The 17995-nt window shown below is 42.7% G+C and overlaps 1 protein-coding gene across 2 annotated transcripts in view; it reads left to right on the forward strand.

Annotated features, from left to right (window-relative positions):
• Positions 1-17995, forward strand: part of PTGFRN (prostaglandin F2 receptor inhibitor) — a 69961-nt gene that overhangs the window by 32297 nt on the left and 19669 nt on the right. For both annotated transcript variants that reach the window (XM_074900543.1, XM_074900552.1), the window contains 3 exons: positions 2973-3356; positions 7673-8098; positions 15086-15505. In XM_074900543.1, coding sequence (XP_074756644.1) covers positions 2973-3356; positions 7673-8098; positions 15086-15505 — 1230 coding nt within the window. The remainder of the gene's footprint in view (positions 1-2972; positions 3357-7672; positions 8099-15085; positions 15506-17995) is intronic.

Genomic DNA, 17995 nt, shown 5'->3' on the forward strand with positions numbered 1-17995 from the left:
GTTTTTGGCTAGCTCACGTGGATGTAGTTTTAGTGTCCTGGTGCTACTTAGCCTGTGAAATATGACAATCTGCCCCCTCTTTTTCAGGGTGTCTGTTACACAGTAAAGCTTGCAGGTCATTTGTGTTGAGGTAGGGCTTTCTCAATTAAGAGCTGTAATTCTCTATTTTGTGGCACTCTTGGAGAGTTTGGTTTGAGTAGGTGGGGTTTAATCATTGGCACTGGTGAGGCCACACCTGAATTACTGTGTTCAGTTTTGGGCCCCTCACTACAAAAAGGACATTGAATTACTCGAGTGTGTCTAGAGAAAGGCAACGAAGCTGGTGAAGGGTCTGGAGCACAGGTCTTATGAGGAGCAGCTGAGGGAACTGTTTAGTCTGTTGAAAAGGAGGCTGTGGGGAGACCTCATTGCCCTCTACAGCTACCTAAAAGGAGGTTGCAGAGAGCTGGGGATGAGTCTCTTTAACGAAGTAACAAATTATAGGACAAGAGGGAATGGCCTCAAGTTGTGCCAGGGAAGGTTTAGACTAGATGTCAGGAAGCATTTCTTTCCAGAAGGGGTTGTTAGGTGTTGGAATGGGCTGCCCAGGGAGGTGGTGGAGTCCCCATCCCTGGAGGTGTTTAAGAGTACTTGACATAGTGCTGAGGGATATGGTGTAGTTGGGAACTGTCAGTGCTAGGTTAACGGTTGGACTAGGTGATCTTCAAGGTCTTTTCCAACCTAGATGATTCTGTGAAAACGGTAGGATCGCCAGGACCAGTAGTAGTGCAGTTTTTCTAATGTGGTTTGAGTGTGTGGTTTTGTTTGTGGGTTTTTTTTGTTTTGTTTTCTTGTTTAAGGTTTTTGTCTTCATTTTTAGCTCCATCATTGGCAGCACTGGCACTTTGTCAGGGACGTGAAGCTTTTTTTTAAGTTACGCTAAATGGGATATGTTACTCTCAAGAAAAAAGTTGTGAAAATTTTTACCCATATGTCCTGTAGTAGGACTTGAAGACCATCTCATGCTGACATCTGAAACCTCTGCAGTTGAATGCTAAAATGAGCTTGAATTGTAAATGGTGTGCGTGGTTGCTCCATTTCCCTCATTCTCACCTGGTGAAAACTGTGGGGTTGAATTTGTAGAAACAAAATAAAAAAAAATTAATGTATCTAATGAAATAAGTCATGCACAGGTTATTTGTGTATTTGTGGTGGTTTATTTGATTTTGCTTTTCTGTCTACTTAACCCATTGCTTTCATCTCCTAAAATCATGACATCTTTGGGCCTGCCTTTGCGTATGTCTTTTTCAATAGTGCCTTGCACAACAGGTATATGACACTAAGTGAGGCCTTCAGACATATCTGTGACCAAAAAGGAGCATTGAGAATATACATCTGGTAAACTCTCTTGGAGTCCCCCTGTAAGTGTATACTGCCAGATTCTGAATGTCCATCACCATTTCATGAAGACTGAAGTGTTCCTTGAAGACATGCTGCTCTTAGCCTTGCAGATGAGTCTTATTTTGTATTCTGGTATTAGTCTGTTAAATTAAGCAGGCTTTTCTACTGATCTCAGTTCCATGATAGGACAGTGAGGGAAGTCCCAATGAGATACTCATCAGACAGTGGATTTTGCTTTACCACTCGGGTGGGGCTTGCTACCCTCTGTTCAGTTGGACTGCTCCATGTTATCAGGTAGCGAGCAGTGAGATGAGTATTGCTTGGTTTTATTGGCAATAGTTGTGGCCACTCAGTTTGCTCTGGCCTTTATATGTTGTTTCTCATTCTTGGTGATAATCCTAACAAGCTGTTACAGATGGGTACATATTATGTAGTAGAACATGGTTTTACATAGAAGTCGCTAATCTGCACCAGAGGCATAACTGCTTGTTTAAGGCAGGAGTCTGTATTCTTGCTTGTGGTCTTGGTCATAGATCTGCTGAGAAGAGCCACTGCTGTAGCAGCCCTGTCTGCTGGCCTCTGTTGAGACTTTAAGAGCAGCCACATTACACACCGTGGGAATGGTGCTGCACTGAGATCCAAATCTAATCTTTAGACTACGTAGAATGAGGGAATGAGCAAGTGAAGACATGTGGTGGCCAGGTAACTTGGTGAATGATTTGCAGTGAGGTTTACAAACAATGCACACAGCACCCCTGGTTCACCTCTCATCAGTAACTAAGGCCAGCTTTTCTACTCCTGGCCTTGTCACTTTCATCCCATGGCTTTCTTTTAAGAAAGCTGTGGCCAGCCTGGTAACCTACGGAATGCAGAAGGTCCTGTTTGAATGCTGGCTATGAACATATGTGCTGTGTATATTAAAAATACTCATTGGCCCGTGGAGGAGTTTGTTAAATGTATTTTACGTGTTGGCTTTGCTTTAAAGTGTGTGTTGGTCAGAGCAGTAAGTGGAGGAGTCAGCAGTATAAGGAGTTATTGCTGTCTTCTGTTTACTTCCATGTCATGTTTGTGCACCACACCGGAGGTCAATCAGGACTCCAACATGTGACTGTAGCTGCTTTTCATCTAAATCTCTTCTGTTAGATGAGCTTGAAACCATTTCAGCAGAAACCAAGTTGAGTTCTAATGTAGTTCCTAGTGATAGCAGTGGACACTTTATCTTCTGATAGTCCCAAAACACCTTGACCCTCCTGTGAGAATGGAAAATGCTGTACATGTCACCTTTGCACAGCAAAAAAACGTGTGGTCTGTGACCAGGACAAAGCCTTCATGGAGCAGTTACTGTTGAGTTATAAAAACTGTGATCTCTCTCCCTTCCTCCCCCTTGCCCTCACCATGCATTCCTTGCTTGACTGATAATGTGTACTTCCCTTGTAATAGATCATGCAGCTGTATATCCAACAGGCATTTGAAGGTAGGGCTACTGAGCTACTTCAGAAGCTTCTGTAATAGTGTGAAGTCCTAGAGTAGGGGGGAAGGAAAAAAAAGAAAAAATTATTTTTTGTTTGAATTTTTGTCTCTTCATTTCTAAGCTCTAGATGTGGTCATCTCAACAAGCAATGTGTCTGTGACCGAGAGAGATTCCCTGGATCTTACATGCAACATCACAACAGACAGGAGTGGTATTTTCCAAGCAGAGGTGATGTGGTATTTTTCCGTGTCACCTGATGATACCTTGTCAGATGCTCAGGTTTTGTTGAGCATGGACCGTGATTCTGTTGTCAGTGATTCAACTCTTATCAGCCTGAGCCACGTAGATAGGAACTCCTATCGCCTCCTGGTGCGTGATGTGGATGTGGAAGACTCTGGCTACTACTTCTGCCACGCAGCTGTCTGGGTACCACTGCACAACGGGAGCTGGCATAAGGTGGTGGAGAGGACGTCTGCACCAGTCAGTGTGGTGGTGACAGCATTAGGTGAGTGATTCTGCTTTCAGATTTCATGGGTAATGTATCACTTATTCCTTGGACCCATCAGAAAAGGGAGAGGACCTTGCAGAATCTCTTTTGTGCTAGTTTCTCTCGCTTACGTCTATCATCTATATGTAGGGTACCTCTCTCACATATGAAGATACTGATTTATCTTATGGGGTTTGGGGTTTGTACATTATAGGGTTTTAGAATCTCTTATTGTGTGTCCTACCCATGCATGCCACTTTCTGGTGTCATTGAACAGTTTGCAATGGGGAAATAGGACTTAAAAGCCTGCCTTGATTTCAGGAGCTGAAGCTGCCCCTGTTGTCATGTTGCCCCTTTCACCTCCCTTGTACGGTTAGCAGGGCTCTGATCCAGCAACAGGTATTCTCTGAGCTCTGAACACACTGATATTGGATGCTTCCCCTGATTTTTGAGTCATATACCAAAAAATATTTATAATGGAAACTTCATACTGAACTCTAATAGTTTTCAAAGTTGTTGGGTATTTGTTTTGCTGTTTTAATCACTAGAGACACACCACATCCTACCAATGGATTTAGAATGGAACATGACTTTATGCTGCTTTATTCTTCTCCCAAAACACACAAGTCCATTTTAAAAGACCATGTCACATAACTGTTGAGTAGTGTGATTGAGTGAGAGACACCTGGCTTGTGGCTAACATCCCACTCAGTGTGGTACATTTTTCATCATTCAGTCCTAGAGATGAGTGGATTCTTAGCCCTTTGGACAAGCAAAGGATTTTTGTGCACTTGAAGTTATGGCTTCCATATGTTACTTTGGCATTTCTGCAGCAAGTTTTTTTTAATTCACCAGTGGCGGGGGGGAAGTACTTACAGAAACTTGATGATCTCTTTATTCTCTCCTTCCTTTATCCCCCAGTTGTTCTTGGTGGCTTTCCTTTCTTATAGCTCTAATACTGTCAATGTCTGCATTTTTTTGCAAGGGGCTGGTTAGAAGCAGCTGTGTTTATCAGTTGTTCATTTAAGACTTGTTGACTGAATGAGAAACAGAAGCTGTAGGTAAGAGATTCAGCAGACTTATCTGATCTACCTGGCCAACTATCTTTCTCTACACCCTTTTGCCAAGACAGATCTGTTTTGGAGATCCACCGTCTCATGCATGCCACAGATTGTAAAGGTTTTGCTTTGGAGCTTAAGCTTTGGAGATCTTTCTTTACACAGATATCCTTAGAAATTACTTGGGAGAAATACTAGAAATGAAACTCCAGCAAAACTTCTAAAGAGCTTGTCATCTTAGGGATAGGTCTAGATACATCAGCCTGCCTATCCTGTCTCCTAGTTTAATCTTGGGGAGAACAGTTTCAATTCAGAAGCAATTATACTCAGGATGGTGTTGCAGGATGCTGTAGGTAAGGTATCTGCACCTGCTAAAATTCCCAAAGTATTGGTTGTGTTGGAAGCATGAATGAACCTAGGTGTGAGCTGAGGGAGAACTGGCAGACTGTAGTACTTGGTGTTTGTTCCCAGCTTTAACTGGATGCAAGTACCCAGCCCTAAACCCTCTCGGTGTACCTGTTCAGAGCCTCCTGTCATCAGAAACTGGTGGTACTGTTCAGTTACAAAGGCAGAGCTCCTCCAGCATAGAAGTATCGAATGAGGCCAGCATATAGAGAGCCTACTCTGAAGCCTCATTTTCAGAAATAAATAGCTTTGTCACAAGGTTAAATCCCAGCAACAATGACTTTAAATTTTACATTTGGGCATTGTACAGAGCAGTTGAGCCATGGTCATTTCTAAGTCTACTTGTAATGTGTACTAGAAGTGCCCAAGTGATGAATGTCTCCATTTCCTGTCCTGTTTCAGCCATTCAAATTGCACATTGAACTTGTGATCCCTCCTTCCCCCACTTTTGTGCATGTACATGTATGTACACGTGTTCATACATGCACAAGTGCACTGCATGCTCATGTACTCTCTTGTAGTGCCGATACCTGTAGGACTATTCCTTACTCTTTCCATTCCAGTTTGGCATTTTTTGGGAACAGGAGAGAAAAAAAAAAATCTGCTCTTCAGCAGATGCTTTGTTGCTAGGGCAAGGGAAAGTAGAATAAATTTTCAGCAGTTGACGTTTTCAACTGCATCCAGAATTCACCAACTCCTCCTCCTTAATGGAAGTTAAGAGCTGCTGGAGTATTAAGTCATTGAACTGTCAGTGAGACTGTTCTTTGACAGCTGACAGAGTGGAGGAATGAAGTTTATCCAGCCAGTCTTTTATTCTTTCTAAATCCTCTGTTTGAGTGTCTTGTCAGGGTGAAGTGCCTATCTGGAGTGGTGTTGTCAAAGCCAAAACTCTTCTTAGCAGTCCTTCCCCTGCCCGCAAATAAAACAAACCCGAAGTGATTGTCTAAGAACTTGAATTTCTTGAAGCTTTTTCCTTGTGTTCCTGTCTAGAGAAGAGTTTTTGCTTTCATAGGCTTTGTTGCTGTAAAAATATTAATTGTTCTTGAATGCCATCTTTTCTGGGGGGGAAGGGGAGGCGAGGGGGGAGCGATAAGAGAATTGCAGAGCATGAGCAATATATCATGAGGCTCTGGAAAAGACTAGTCTTTTGTGAATGAGACAGGAAGAGTAGTGTAGCGGAAGGATATATGGGGACTTACACCAAAAGTAGGTTTTGGTCACCATTAATAATCTATGCCTTTGTCACAGCTGAGGAATTCTGTGCATTTTCTTTTTATTTTGCCTTCTAGTGAAAATGTGCAGAAATCTGCACTTATGTTCACTGGTAGTAGGTACTACAGACTTATGTAACCAGTACTTTTATGCTTGTGTGTTACTTAACACTGCAGAGAACTCACCCTCAGCATCACCAGATACTCTTAATATCTGGTGTGTGTTAATGCCCTTGTTCTTGCTAGATGCAAGGACACTGCATACATAACACCTAATGGCGAGAGATCTTTTCTGCAAGCTGACACAGCAGCAGCCAGCTTGCTTGATACAATTGTTTTTATCCTTCGCATCTTAAGTCCGAAAGTGCATGTGCACACACAGTTTGCGCAGCGGTTCTATTAAGATGCTTTATTATCTTGGCTTGTTGGTGAGCTAAGCCCAAGTTTTAGCCTTGGATTGCCTTCTGTGTCCCAATTATAGCTTCAGTTAATTGTTTCTAGGAGGGAAAAATGCCAAATAAAACATAGAGCAAGAAATAAATATAGAGCGCTGAATACACTTAACGATGTAAAAGCCATGTGATGAGTATTGGCTGAACAGTTGGAAAGCTAGTCTTTTTTTCTGAATTATAGTAGACAGTAAGACAGAAAAATATTCTAACACTAGTAAATAAATATGTATTTCCTTGTGGTGTGAGGTTCTTGCTGTAATCTTTTTCCTTTACTATCTCTGTAGTCTGAGAGAAAATAGTCATGCAGCTGCCTTATCACTCTTAGGCTCTGGACAGCCAGCTATTTCAGATTTAAATACAACAGCTCCATTCTTAACCCATGAGTTTCAGGCACTTCTTTTCAAGCTTGATGTATTCCAGCCTCATAGCTGTATGACACGTACTTCTCTGTTGAGGCTGTGAAGCTCTTCTGATCTACACATCTTCAACTCTTAATCTATTTAGTGTTTATTATGCTGCCTGCTGCAATTTACTGTGCACTGCTCTTGGTGCTGTTTGTGGCCAGTGCCAGTGGTGGTACCTGTGCCCCCGGTGTGGGTGGGTGGGTGAGGTGTTTGGCTTTGGGTTATTTTTCTGATGTTCTTAAATCATATTGTAGAGACATGATGGGATAGTTAAGTGTGGAAAAGAGAACATTTCAGGATGGGAAAATGGCTTCTTACCCTGGAGAGAAATTGGGGAAATGGAATGTCTCTGGTCAGTCCAAAGCTAGAGAATAACCAGTCTCATGTTGCTGCAGGCTGTCCCAGGCATGTGAACAGGTGCAAAAGGTGACTGGATGGGCTGAAACTGAACCCATATGATGGGTTCTTGGGCCAGGCCTAAAGAGAGTGATTTTACTCAACAAGATCTTAGTCCTTCTTTTTCTGAAATGGTGACTAGACATATGAAATGAAAGGTCTTGTTTGGACATGTAGGCCTAGGGGTACTTGTGTTAGACTGGTGCAAGTCTGAGAGCTGGAGTACAAGTTTCCAGTCCCCAGGTCTTGTAAGAAAAATGCATATTCTGTCACTTGGCTTCTAACTCAGGTGCTTTCACAGACTAGATTGGATGTTAGAAGTTAGCAGCATCTCTTAATAAGCTCTGGCACTTTCTCCCTTCTGCTTGTAGCTTCTAACCGCTTTCTTCTGGGTTTCCTCTCCTACAGAGCCAGACTATGAGGTGTTTCTGAATGCCTCCAAAACACCCAAGTTTTCAGATGACCCCACAGAGCTCAACTGCAGGATCACAAACTCACAGGACACCAAAGCCAACATCCGCTTCACAGTTTCTTGGTACTACAGGCAGCGCCTGCGCAGTGACGATGTGGTGACAGAGGAACTCCTGGCCACGATGGATGCAGACTGGACTCTGCTCCTTGGGGACAGGGGAAGAGAGCGGACTCAGAACGGGGAAATAATATTCTCTAAAAAGGCTGTTGACACCTTCAGTTTACGAATCCAGTGGACTTCAGAAAGTGATAGAGGGGATTATTTCTGTGTTGTTTCTGCATGGAGTAGGCACCGCAACAACAGCTGGGTAAAGAGCAAAGATGTGAGTTCTGCATCTGTCAGCATTTTCTGGGCTACACAAGGTAGGAACCTTTCACCTATTTGCTGAAAGACTTGGATAGCTGAGAGAGTTTTCTCTTGAGTTGGCCTGTCAGCCAGAAGGCCTGCTAATGGGCTTTGGAAATGGGGTTCTGTGTTGTGAAAATGAGAAAACGCTATTATCTTTTGTAAAGTCCTCTTATTTGTGGAGGGAAGTAACTACTTAACAGCACTCACCAGTTTTATGCATCAGTTTGGAGTGGAAATGCAAAGCAGAGATGTCAGTCAAACTATGCTGAGACTTCCAGGAGATGGGCTGTCATTGTGGCAGAGGTGGCATCCAGGAGTGATACTTGGGTCATTTCTCCCTTTCATAACTTGGAGTATTGTGGTCTCTCTAGGATGTATCTTGCTACTAGCAACAGGCTTGTCTTGAGGAGAAGAGAGGAATGTCACTCACTTTGCCGGTTTAAGAGATTTTTTTTCTCTCCCAAGCCCATGTTTAAAAGGCACTTCAGAGGAAGTTCATGGTCATAGTAGTAAAAGAGTATCAAAAAATAACTGGGTGGCAGAGCAAAGTCATTCAGTGATCTGCTTGTATTTGGACCTTTTTAAAGCAGAAGTGAGCTAGTTCTGGTCAGTATTTCAACTCTTTCTGGGAGCATTTCTTAAAAGCTAGATAGAATTACCTGTATCACTTAATAGTGGTTTAAAATGGGTGTGTGTATCCTGAATGTCCTGTAGAGTGATAATGTTTTCGCTTAGGTGGGAGATCATGCAAGAGGGTCTGTTGGATAGGGACGGAAGGAATAGGATAACCTAGGATATAAAGTCTTTGGCAAGAATCTGTGCTTAGCTAAGCTGCATTTATCCTCATAGATTTGTTTAATGGTCTAGCTCAGGCAGTGACAGGCAGATAACTACATTTTAGAGACAAGTAGTTTGAAATTAGTTTAAAGTTGTTGAGGGATTATCCATAAACAGCGAATTGGAGAGCTTCTGCTGTGATTCTGCTTCAGTAGAGAGAGAAATGGTGGGCTGCTTGCTCAGTACTCTCTTCATCCCCAGACCAAGCATCATCCACGAAAGGTCATTTTTTTCACTGAAGCTGGCTTCTCCAGCAGGAACGAGATCTCTCATTAATGCTGAATGCTTATCACAATTAGTTCAGTTGTTATGCCACAACACGGAGTGTGTGTGTATGTGCATGCACGCGTAATGGATCATCTCCTTCGGAGCAGCTAGAGAGACCAGCTGGAGTTGAAAGTCTCAGCCTGTGTTGAGATTTCTGAGGGAAAACAAACCGTGACAGGTGTGAACGTTCCCTTGTTTCTGGTTTTGTTCCAAAAACTCTGCTAATTTTGCAACACAAATGTAAATGTTATAGTCCCCATGCTGAAAAGTACATTTTGTTGGCAAAACTTGGAGTTGGGGGATTTATGATGTGAAAGCAAGCTCTGCAAACACCTTATCTTCCCAAAAAGGAATGTTATATGTATATAAGGAGGGGGGGGCAATACATAGGTTTGATTTCCCTTCCACCCCTCACATGCCTCCCCCATGCTCTTTCAGCAGTCTAGCCCCAGATGCCTTTCTCTGCATGCCCTGTTCTCTGCCATATCCTATTCACGTGAGCTCCAGACTCGGCTGTGAGCCCAGTGCTGTAGGCAGCAACTATGAAGGAGTTAATCTGCTGCTGCCTCTGCTCTCTGACTGTTGTTTTGACAAGTATCTCTGGTGGTTTGAGTCCCTAACTGCTCCCAGTGCTTATAAAAGCGAGCAGCCAGGCTCTCACATGTTTGCCTAAGGAGAGAACAGAAATGTGCCTCTTCCTTGGATCGCTTGAGCCTACATAGAGGCTTTTCTTTCAACTACTTCATTACTTGCATCATCTATGTTAACTTTAGAGCAGTGCTCAGGGAGGGGGACTTCAGAGAAATCCCACTTTGGAAAAGGTTGTCCTGAGTTTGAGAAAGGAAAATGGTTTTTGTTTTGTCTGTGGTTCAGTCAGCACAGAGGGGTGTTCAGGATAAGGAAACCTTTGCTTGAAATGTAAACATCATGTGAAGATGTTGAAGGCCTTTTCGTGTGTGGTGTTTAAGTTGTATGTTTACCCATTTTAATTTGAGGTGTTCTATCTTCTTTTTCTATTTTGTCCTGTTGGGACCAATAATGCTCACATGTCTTCTTACTCAGCTTTGCAAATGCAGCCAATTGCTATCATAGATCACCATTGGTTTTGACATGGTCTGCCTGATTTGTTTCTTCTTCCTTCTCCCCACTAAGGTGACAAAGCATTGAAAAGTATAAATTATGTTGTTATTTTTTTCTTATTTAGAGTATATTCTTATTTAGAGTAATTCCAATCAGTAAAAAGGGGTAAAGGAAGGGAAGAAACCTTTTTTGACTGTCTCTGTAGATGATTTTCAACCGAGAAGAAAGTTTGACAGTTTAAAAGATAATTTTGTTTATTAATTTTGTGTGAGTACTGCCTATTTTATTAGTTGCTCTTTGTAGTGGAATGCAGAATTGGTGTTTGTTTCTTATACCAGTGCTGTTGACTTTGAATATGCATGGAAGTCTTTGCAAAGGAGAACATTATCTTTTAATTGAAATTTCAAATCCCAAAGGTACTATTATTCAAGGTTTTGTTAATACTTCTGTCTTTAATTTACAAAATAATTGTATTTAACATAATGTTACTTGTCCTAAACGCTTGCCCAGGCCCTCCCATCACATATAAATGGGAGCAAGGGCACCTTAATCTTTCAGAAAGCCTATAAATAGAGAACAGGTAATATTTCTGTCACCTACTTGTCTTTACCATTGCTGGTATATAATAGACATTGTGTAGTAAGGACAGGCAGTTCATCTCAAGCAAAGAAATTCCCATACCCATGGCATCAAGCTGCCAGGTATATATGCCAGTTTGGATATAGGAACATGAAAGTGCCTGAAGTTAGGTGTGCAAGCCCCAGTGAGGGGTGGCTGACCTCCTCATGCCCATGGCTGCCTGAGGGTGAAGTGCTTATGCTCCTTGCCTGGCAGAGGACCCAGCCAGTGAGGGTGGTCTAGTTGTGTGTATGCAGCAGTGGGGACAACCATTGTGTTGTGCATATGTGTATTAGGCTGTGGTGCAGGCCTTAGTGTGCCTGCTGTATTTTCAGAGCTTTTGGTATCAGAGCTGTTGGGGCTGCAGTTGTACCTCAGGGTGTTGTATAGCCGCCTCCTCCTATGAAGGCAAAGCTGTCATTACCTTAATGTCTGTTGCATTCCCTGTACTTGCAATCTAGCTAGTGCACTGGGGGATGAAGAAGTCTTTATGAATATTGAGATGGTGTTCCTTGAGGCTGCTGATGAGACATTAGGCCCTGAGGTTACTGTTAGTTGTGGCCATCGTGCTGCTTTTCCAACTGGAGTCAGCGGAGTGCAGGGAAGGTGTTTGCTGTTCCCCAAAGTCTCTTTGCCCTCATAACTGTTAGGCTTCTCTAGCAATTTGGCTGGCTTTGAGGTGAAAACTCTTTTTGGTCACTACCCAGGAAGTAGTCTTGAAGCTGAATATGCACTTTATGGTGAAGAGCAACAGGAGAATTACAGTGTGGCGTAACCACTTGGACTGGCCAGTGGTAAGATTTCTTCTGCTGCTAGCCCTCCGTCTTGGAGTAGCGCCCAAACTGGTTGTAAGATTTGGGTATGTTTACTGAGGATCTCTTCCCCTACCGATTTCCAGTGTAAATCTGCAGATTGTAATCTCCTGTACACGACCAACTAGGGTGTGTATCGTGTTTTTGTTTCATAAAGGTCTACAAGAAGGAGATGAGACACTGCATGGGACTGCAGGTGTGTGTGTGGAGGGGCAAGTGTGCAGGGTATGAGTCAAGACACAGACATTGACTGCTGTCTTGGCAATTCTCAGAAGATTAGAAATGGTATTTTAGGCTGTAGGCTGTCTTGGAATAAAATGTTCTTTGGCCTCTCTGGCCCGTCTCACGCTCTGAGATCTTATGAGATGAGTAGTTTCTGTTGATACAGAAAACATGAAGAAACTTTCGTTTCCCACTTAATTTTCCTTGTGGATTACTGTTATTTCTAACCTAATTGCCAAATTTTTGGTGTCTCCTCTGTCTCATAACGTGCACTGTTACACACAGAGACAACTACATGCTTTTCTAGGTGGGGGTGATGGAGTGCTAATTAAATTTTGTCTGCTGCTACTGAAGTAGAACAATTTTGGCACAGAACCATGCTGTTAGGAATGGTGATACAGACTTTTCTAGTTGATAGGATATAGGGATTTTTTTTTTGTTTTACTTTACTATGTATGTAGGTCTCTAATATTATTGCAGATTCAGAAATATTCCTTTGATTTTTTTTTTTACTTTTTTGTAACAATAAGCATTCAGCACCTGCATGTACTGTTTTTTTGTCCCCTTCTCTATTCTAGTCTGCATTTCTTATGGCCTCACGTAAGTGGAGGAGCGTCACCTTCTGTATTCATCCAACCCAAGGAGCTTTGGGTTTTTGAAAGGTAGAGAAAAATCTTTGAAAGTACTCTCATAAGAATTGAGTTGACATAGTGCTGAGGGGTATGGTGTAGTTGAGAACTGTCAGTGTTAGGTTAATGGTTGGACTAGGTGATCTTCAAGGTCTTTTCCAACCTTGATGATTTCTGTGAAGAATGTCTCCCCGTTCTCTGTTCAATATCCAAATGTCTAACACTTCTGAATTCTATGACTGCTCTCCAGCTGCATCTGTGGGCCTCAGGTGTTCTTTTCCACGAACTCTGGAAAATGGCATTTCTACTGCTGTCCCATGCTACCACCACTCCTTTCTCTTTTTTCTTTAGCAAAAATAAATGGTGAAAGCAGCATTTTAATATTGCCCTCAAATGGAAAGTCAGGAAAGTATGTCTAGGAACAAAGTTGCTCAGTCCTTGCAGGGAACAAGACACTCCCCTGTGTACTGCTGTCTGAACTGTGGCTCAGGGAGTATTTGAAGTAAGGTATTCAGAGCTCAGGTAGTAGGGAAGAGTTGTATCTTCTCAACTACATCTGTACTGCTGTGATCATGTGAAGGTGTTTGTCTTAAGCACATGTATGAGAGGCAAAATGCAAAGTTTCCCTTTTGGTGCCTAGGACCCAGAGCTCTGACATGAAAATCAACAGCATGAAGAATGTTTTCATCAGGAGAGATTTTTGCCAAGAGCCTCCTCATAAGGCCTAGAAAACAGCAATACATGGCAAAAAAGTATGGCTAGCTGTTTGTGCTTTGTCTTTTGGGGCAAAATATAATTGTCTACTATATTCTTAAAATATGTGGCAAGCTGATCTGTGCTGGGCTCCTAAATGTTGCAACCTTATAAAGAGGGTGATACCAGAGTCTCGTGGACACAGAATGAGGAAAAGACAGATTTGAAGTTTAGAATCAGATGCATGATGAGCTCTCTCACAAGGGAATTGAGAATGACTGTGTGTGCAGCTTCAGTTGTGGTTGTACCCTGACTGCCTAAATGTGTGACTCTTGTATTCCCACTTGCTTAGTGGGTGGAAGTGTGTGTGTGTGTGGGGGGGGTGTTGGTGTGGAGTATCAAGTAATCCTGTGCTCAGCTAGACCACTAGAAGCAGCTCAGCCTTTGCCACTCCTGCTGTTTCTTTATATAGGTTTGTACTGTGATCTGCTTTATACAGTACTGATTTAAAGTTGTCATACTGAGTTTCTCATCTTGTGGGCTGTGTTTACTCATTGTGAAAACTGCTGCTTGAAGGCAAAACACTGCAAAATGTAATCTTGACAAGTATCTTGTTGCTCTTATGGGGAAGGCATAAATATTACTGCTTTTAGTTCAGTTTTGGGGAATTGTGTTACAGTCTCACCATTGCTTATTTCCCTTTTCCTGAGAAGTTTCATCTTGCATAAAAGTGATCTATGTAGTGTTTTGGTTAACATGTCTACACTTGGTTTTTATGAAGGGGGGTAAAGAAGAATATGCTGTAGCAAAGCAAGTCCAGAAAGTCGGCTGGCTGTATTTTTGCAATACTGCTACTTTGGGAAGTGGCTGTAAACTATGTGTTCTGTCCCAGCCCTACTGTCCTTAGGAAGAACCTGGGTGTGCAGGATGTCTCTTCATCACAGTGACAGGAAACTAGCAACTCCCTTTCCTTTTTATCTGGTTCTGATTTCAATCACTCCTCATTTTCTCAATTTCTCCCTGTGAGCTTGTATTTTTTGTGTCTTGGGGCTGTGCTTCTAGATGTATAATTTGCCCAAACCCTGTAATTAAGGGATTCTTGGGATTGAGGAGCCGGCAGACTTGAAGTATGCTGTAAAAAGGGAAGAAAACTGAGCAGTAAGTGTTGCTGGAATTCTTGATGCCAAATGGGCTGTTGGGAAATGTCAAGGCTTCTGGTAAGGTTATACTCAGGCTGCATGCATGAGAAGCAAGTGAAAACAACACATGTGGAGGCAGAAGTATACCAAACTTTCAAGACAGGTGACTTCTGTTACCACCAACACTTTTTGTCATGCAATTTCAATTGCTGAATGTGTCTGGATTGCTGTTAGGGTGGATTTTCAAGGGACATAAAAGAAGCTACACTAAGTGCTGCTAATTTCAGTTAGTGGTGGCTTTTGTCACTAGTCATGAGTACTTCAGCAGTGTCCTTGTATGCTGTCACTGAGGGTGCTCTTCCAAGATCCAGTGTAAAACTGTGACTCTGAGTCTTGACTAATATCTTCCAAATAAGAAAAACTCTGGAGGTTCTGTTGTGCTATGACCTGTGTATTGCATTATCTGCTCAGTATTTGGTGTTTGTTTCAGTTCTTGCATCTTGACCCAAACTGTTGTGTACTGGTGTGCGTGTGCTGTGTACTAGCACTCTAGGATGTCCATATGTGTTTAGATAAATGTGCTGGGATTTGTCTTTCCAAAGAAAGTGCTTTGCTTATTTGTAATCTACATTGAAAGGTTCTGCAGAAATATCTGCACCTATTTGTTAACCCCTCTCTTGCTGCTTATTTCCTTCCCTCTTCAGATTACACGCTTACAGTGGAGGCGGTGAAATTGAAGCCATTCTTTGTAGCAGGCCACACCTTTGAGATGACATGCAAAGTGTCTTCGAAAAACATCAAGACGCCACGCTATTCTGTCCTCATTACAGCTGAGAAGCCACTAACGGATCAGTCGAATCCCAATGGAACCACTCGCATCATCTCCTTAAACCAGGATTCAGTAGTGCGGCTGGAGGATTGGACGGACCAGACTCGTGTGGATGGTGTGGTTCTGGAGAAGGTCCAGGAGAATGAGTTCCGTTACAGGATGTATCAGACCCAGATTTCTGATGCTGGGCTGTATCGCTGTGTGGTGACTGCCTGGTCTCCAGGTGGTGGTGGCATGTGGCGTGAAGCAGTAAATGGCTTATCCAACCCTATCCAGATAGACTTCCAGACGTCAGGTTGGTATAGAATCTGGCTGCTGTGTGTCTAAGCCAGAAAGGGAGAGAGTTCTGTGATGTTCTCCCAGTGGTTTCCCTATTTCTGGGAAATGCCTACTCTCTGTAACGTGTATCATGTATGATCTATACAACCACATGGTATGATGGCTGAGAGCTTTGCTTGTCCCCTTAGGTGGTACTTACATCCTTTGTGCTATTGGTTGTTTACAGAAAGATGTTAATGAATTGGCTGTAATCATAACCCCAGGGTTTTTCTTTACTAATGCAGCTTTTATGGTCCTGCAGGCTCAGAGCTGGTTCTCAGTATGGAATAACTGCTGCCACATTTGGCAGCTTTATCATTAGGTTGCTGTTAGGTAGTGGCTGCTCTGGAAGAACATTAATACAAGCTGGATTTCTGTTCCAAAACAGATTAAATTAGTATAGCATGAAGTTGCCTGAGCACACCTTCCTGTTGGTGTAATTGCCGAAAATCGTTAGGTCAAGGCAATGGTAACATTTCAGCCATTTCAGCAAGTGTATTCTGCCACTGGTTGTGGCTGGACTACAAAGCTCCACAAATTGGGATGAATTTCAATACCCAGAAGTGCATCCTGTTCCTCGCATCCTTGCTGAAACCCTCACCTTCAGCTGTAACATCGCCTGCCTGTTGAGATTTTTCTAGAAAAGCGTGCTGGTTCTGGGGTATTGTTGGGGGAGGGAGAGGGACAGCATTGGTTTGGATCATCAGAGATGCATGTTAAAACTGACTTTTTGTCAAGTTATATGGGTGGGAAGTGCTGTAGGAGTTGCTTTTATAATGGTTGTGCACTTATGAGTGAAGGGCTAATCTCATGATTTGATAAACCAAGCTGGTGACATCTTGAGCAGTTTTGAAGAGCTCTGTGTAGCCCAAAGGTGCATCCTGTGTTGGAGCTCTCTAGTTAGCTGCTTTATCTCAAATCTTCTGCACCTTCCCCATTCCTGTTCACAAGCACAGCTTGAGAGATGGTCTCTCCTTGCATCCTTCGTTCTTCATGTGAGTTTTTCCTCTTACAATAGTGGGTCTGTAGGGTTTTTAGAAGATGTGTCTGACTAGGCAAGAACAGCCCGACTTCTGCTTGCATCCATAACTAAGGTAATTGTTCTCTATAAGGAGAGTTCTAAAAACTGAACTTGTGCTAGGCACACTGGGACAAGGACAAGGACTGTCTATAGGGGGACAGCATTCCAATGACGACATCACTTTGTAAGCAGCTTTGAAATGTAGCATCCTGATACAAACCCTAATGAAGGTGCAGCTTGACTTAAGCTGACCAGAGAGAGGACGTTGACTCAGCTCAATGCTTCTTTCAGTTCTAGGTAACTTCTGGTTGCCTTTTTGTTTAGTTTTATGGTAAGTTACTGTTCTGAAAATAATGTTAGTTGTCGATGTTCCAAATGCCTGTTAAAGCACTACTGTCACAAATGAATATTGCTGTAGATTTATTGTCTTCTCAGGATGGTTTAATGGGCTATAGTTTTAGCCTTGTTACTCTTGATAGCTGGGTTAGACACAGTGGGAGAGCAGCATTTGAAAAGGAGTGATGCAAGAAACTAGCAAGAATGAAATCTGTTCTAAACCCCTCTCCTTCAAGCTCTTACATAGGGGCTTTCCTGCACAGAAGTAGTGGTTGGTGACTCTTTCAACGTTGCTCTTGTTATGTCACTTTGAAGTCCCATCGAAAAAGTTTGGCGGGATGCTATTAATATCCATGGTTTAGAGGGAAACCTGTGAGCTATGCAAGGGTGCGTGTTGCAGTCTTGACTTTTTGCTGTCACCCTCTACTCCCAGCCTCTTCACCCAGATAGGATTTCTGGAGCATGGATTGAAGAAAGGGAGGCAGCCTGTAGAACTTCCCTGGGAATGTGTGAATTCCACTAGCAGGGCTGGAGCAGGGGGAGGGATGGTCCTCAAGCCCTGTCAGCCTTTCATTCTTTACAAAAGAATGAAGAGAGAAATGAGATCCCAAGCACAATTTACTGGAGAACTGCTTCCCAAAATAATCTTGGCATCTAGAATCTGGATTGAAATACCTTCCTTTCTTCAATTGATGGATGAACTTTGTGTCCTTCAGTTGTTACTCGGATATCCTTGCTGGACATTTGTCTCTGGACATGATGAGGACATGTGATGAGCACAATTAGGGTGGACTAACTGTGGAATTATTATTTTCAGCTTGTACCATGGGGGATGAAGGGGGGAGGTGATCAATATGGAAGCAGAATTTTCATCAGAAGGAAGTCCTTAAAGGGTTTTACATGAAGCTTTTTGTGGTAGGAGGAATTTCTGTCTCAGTTGTTTTTATTGATTCCCCTTTGATAGGGGGTGGGGAAACTTGCCTAGGGTTGGAAGTCCTTCCTGTCAGTTTGATTCCCTCCCAGATATCTGAGTTATGTTTCAGGAAAGGGTTTTTAGCGTGCATACGCATTGTGCAATATGATCTATCAGAATGGCAGGAGGCCTGTAAG

The sequence above is a fragment of the Athene noctua genome, chromosome 1 (genome assembly GCF_965140245.1).
Source record: "Athene noctua chromosome 1, bAthNoc1.hap1.1, whole genome shotgun sequence".
Lineage (NCBI taxonomy): Eukaryota > Metazoa > Chordata > Aves > Strigiformes > Strigidae > Athene > Athene noctua.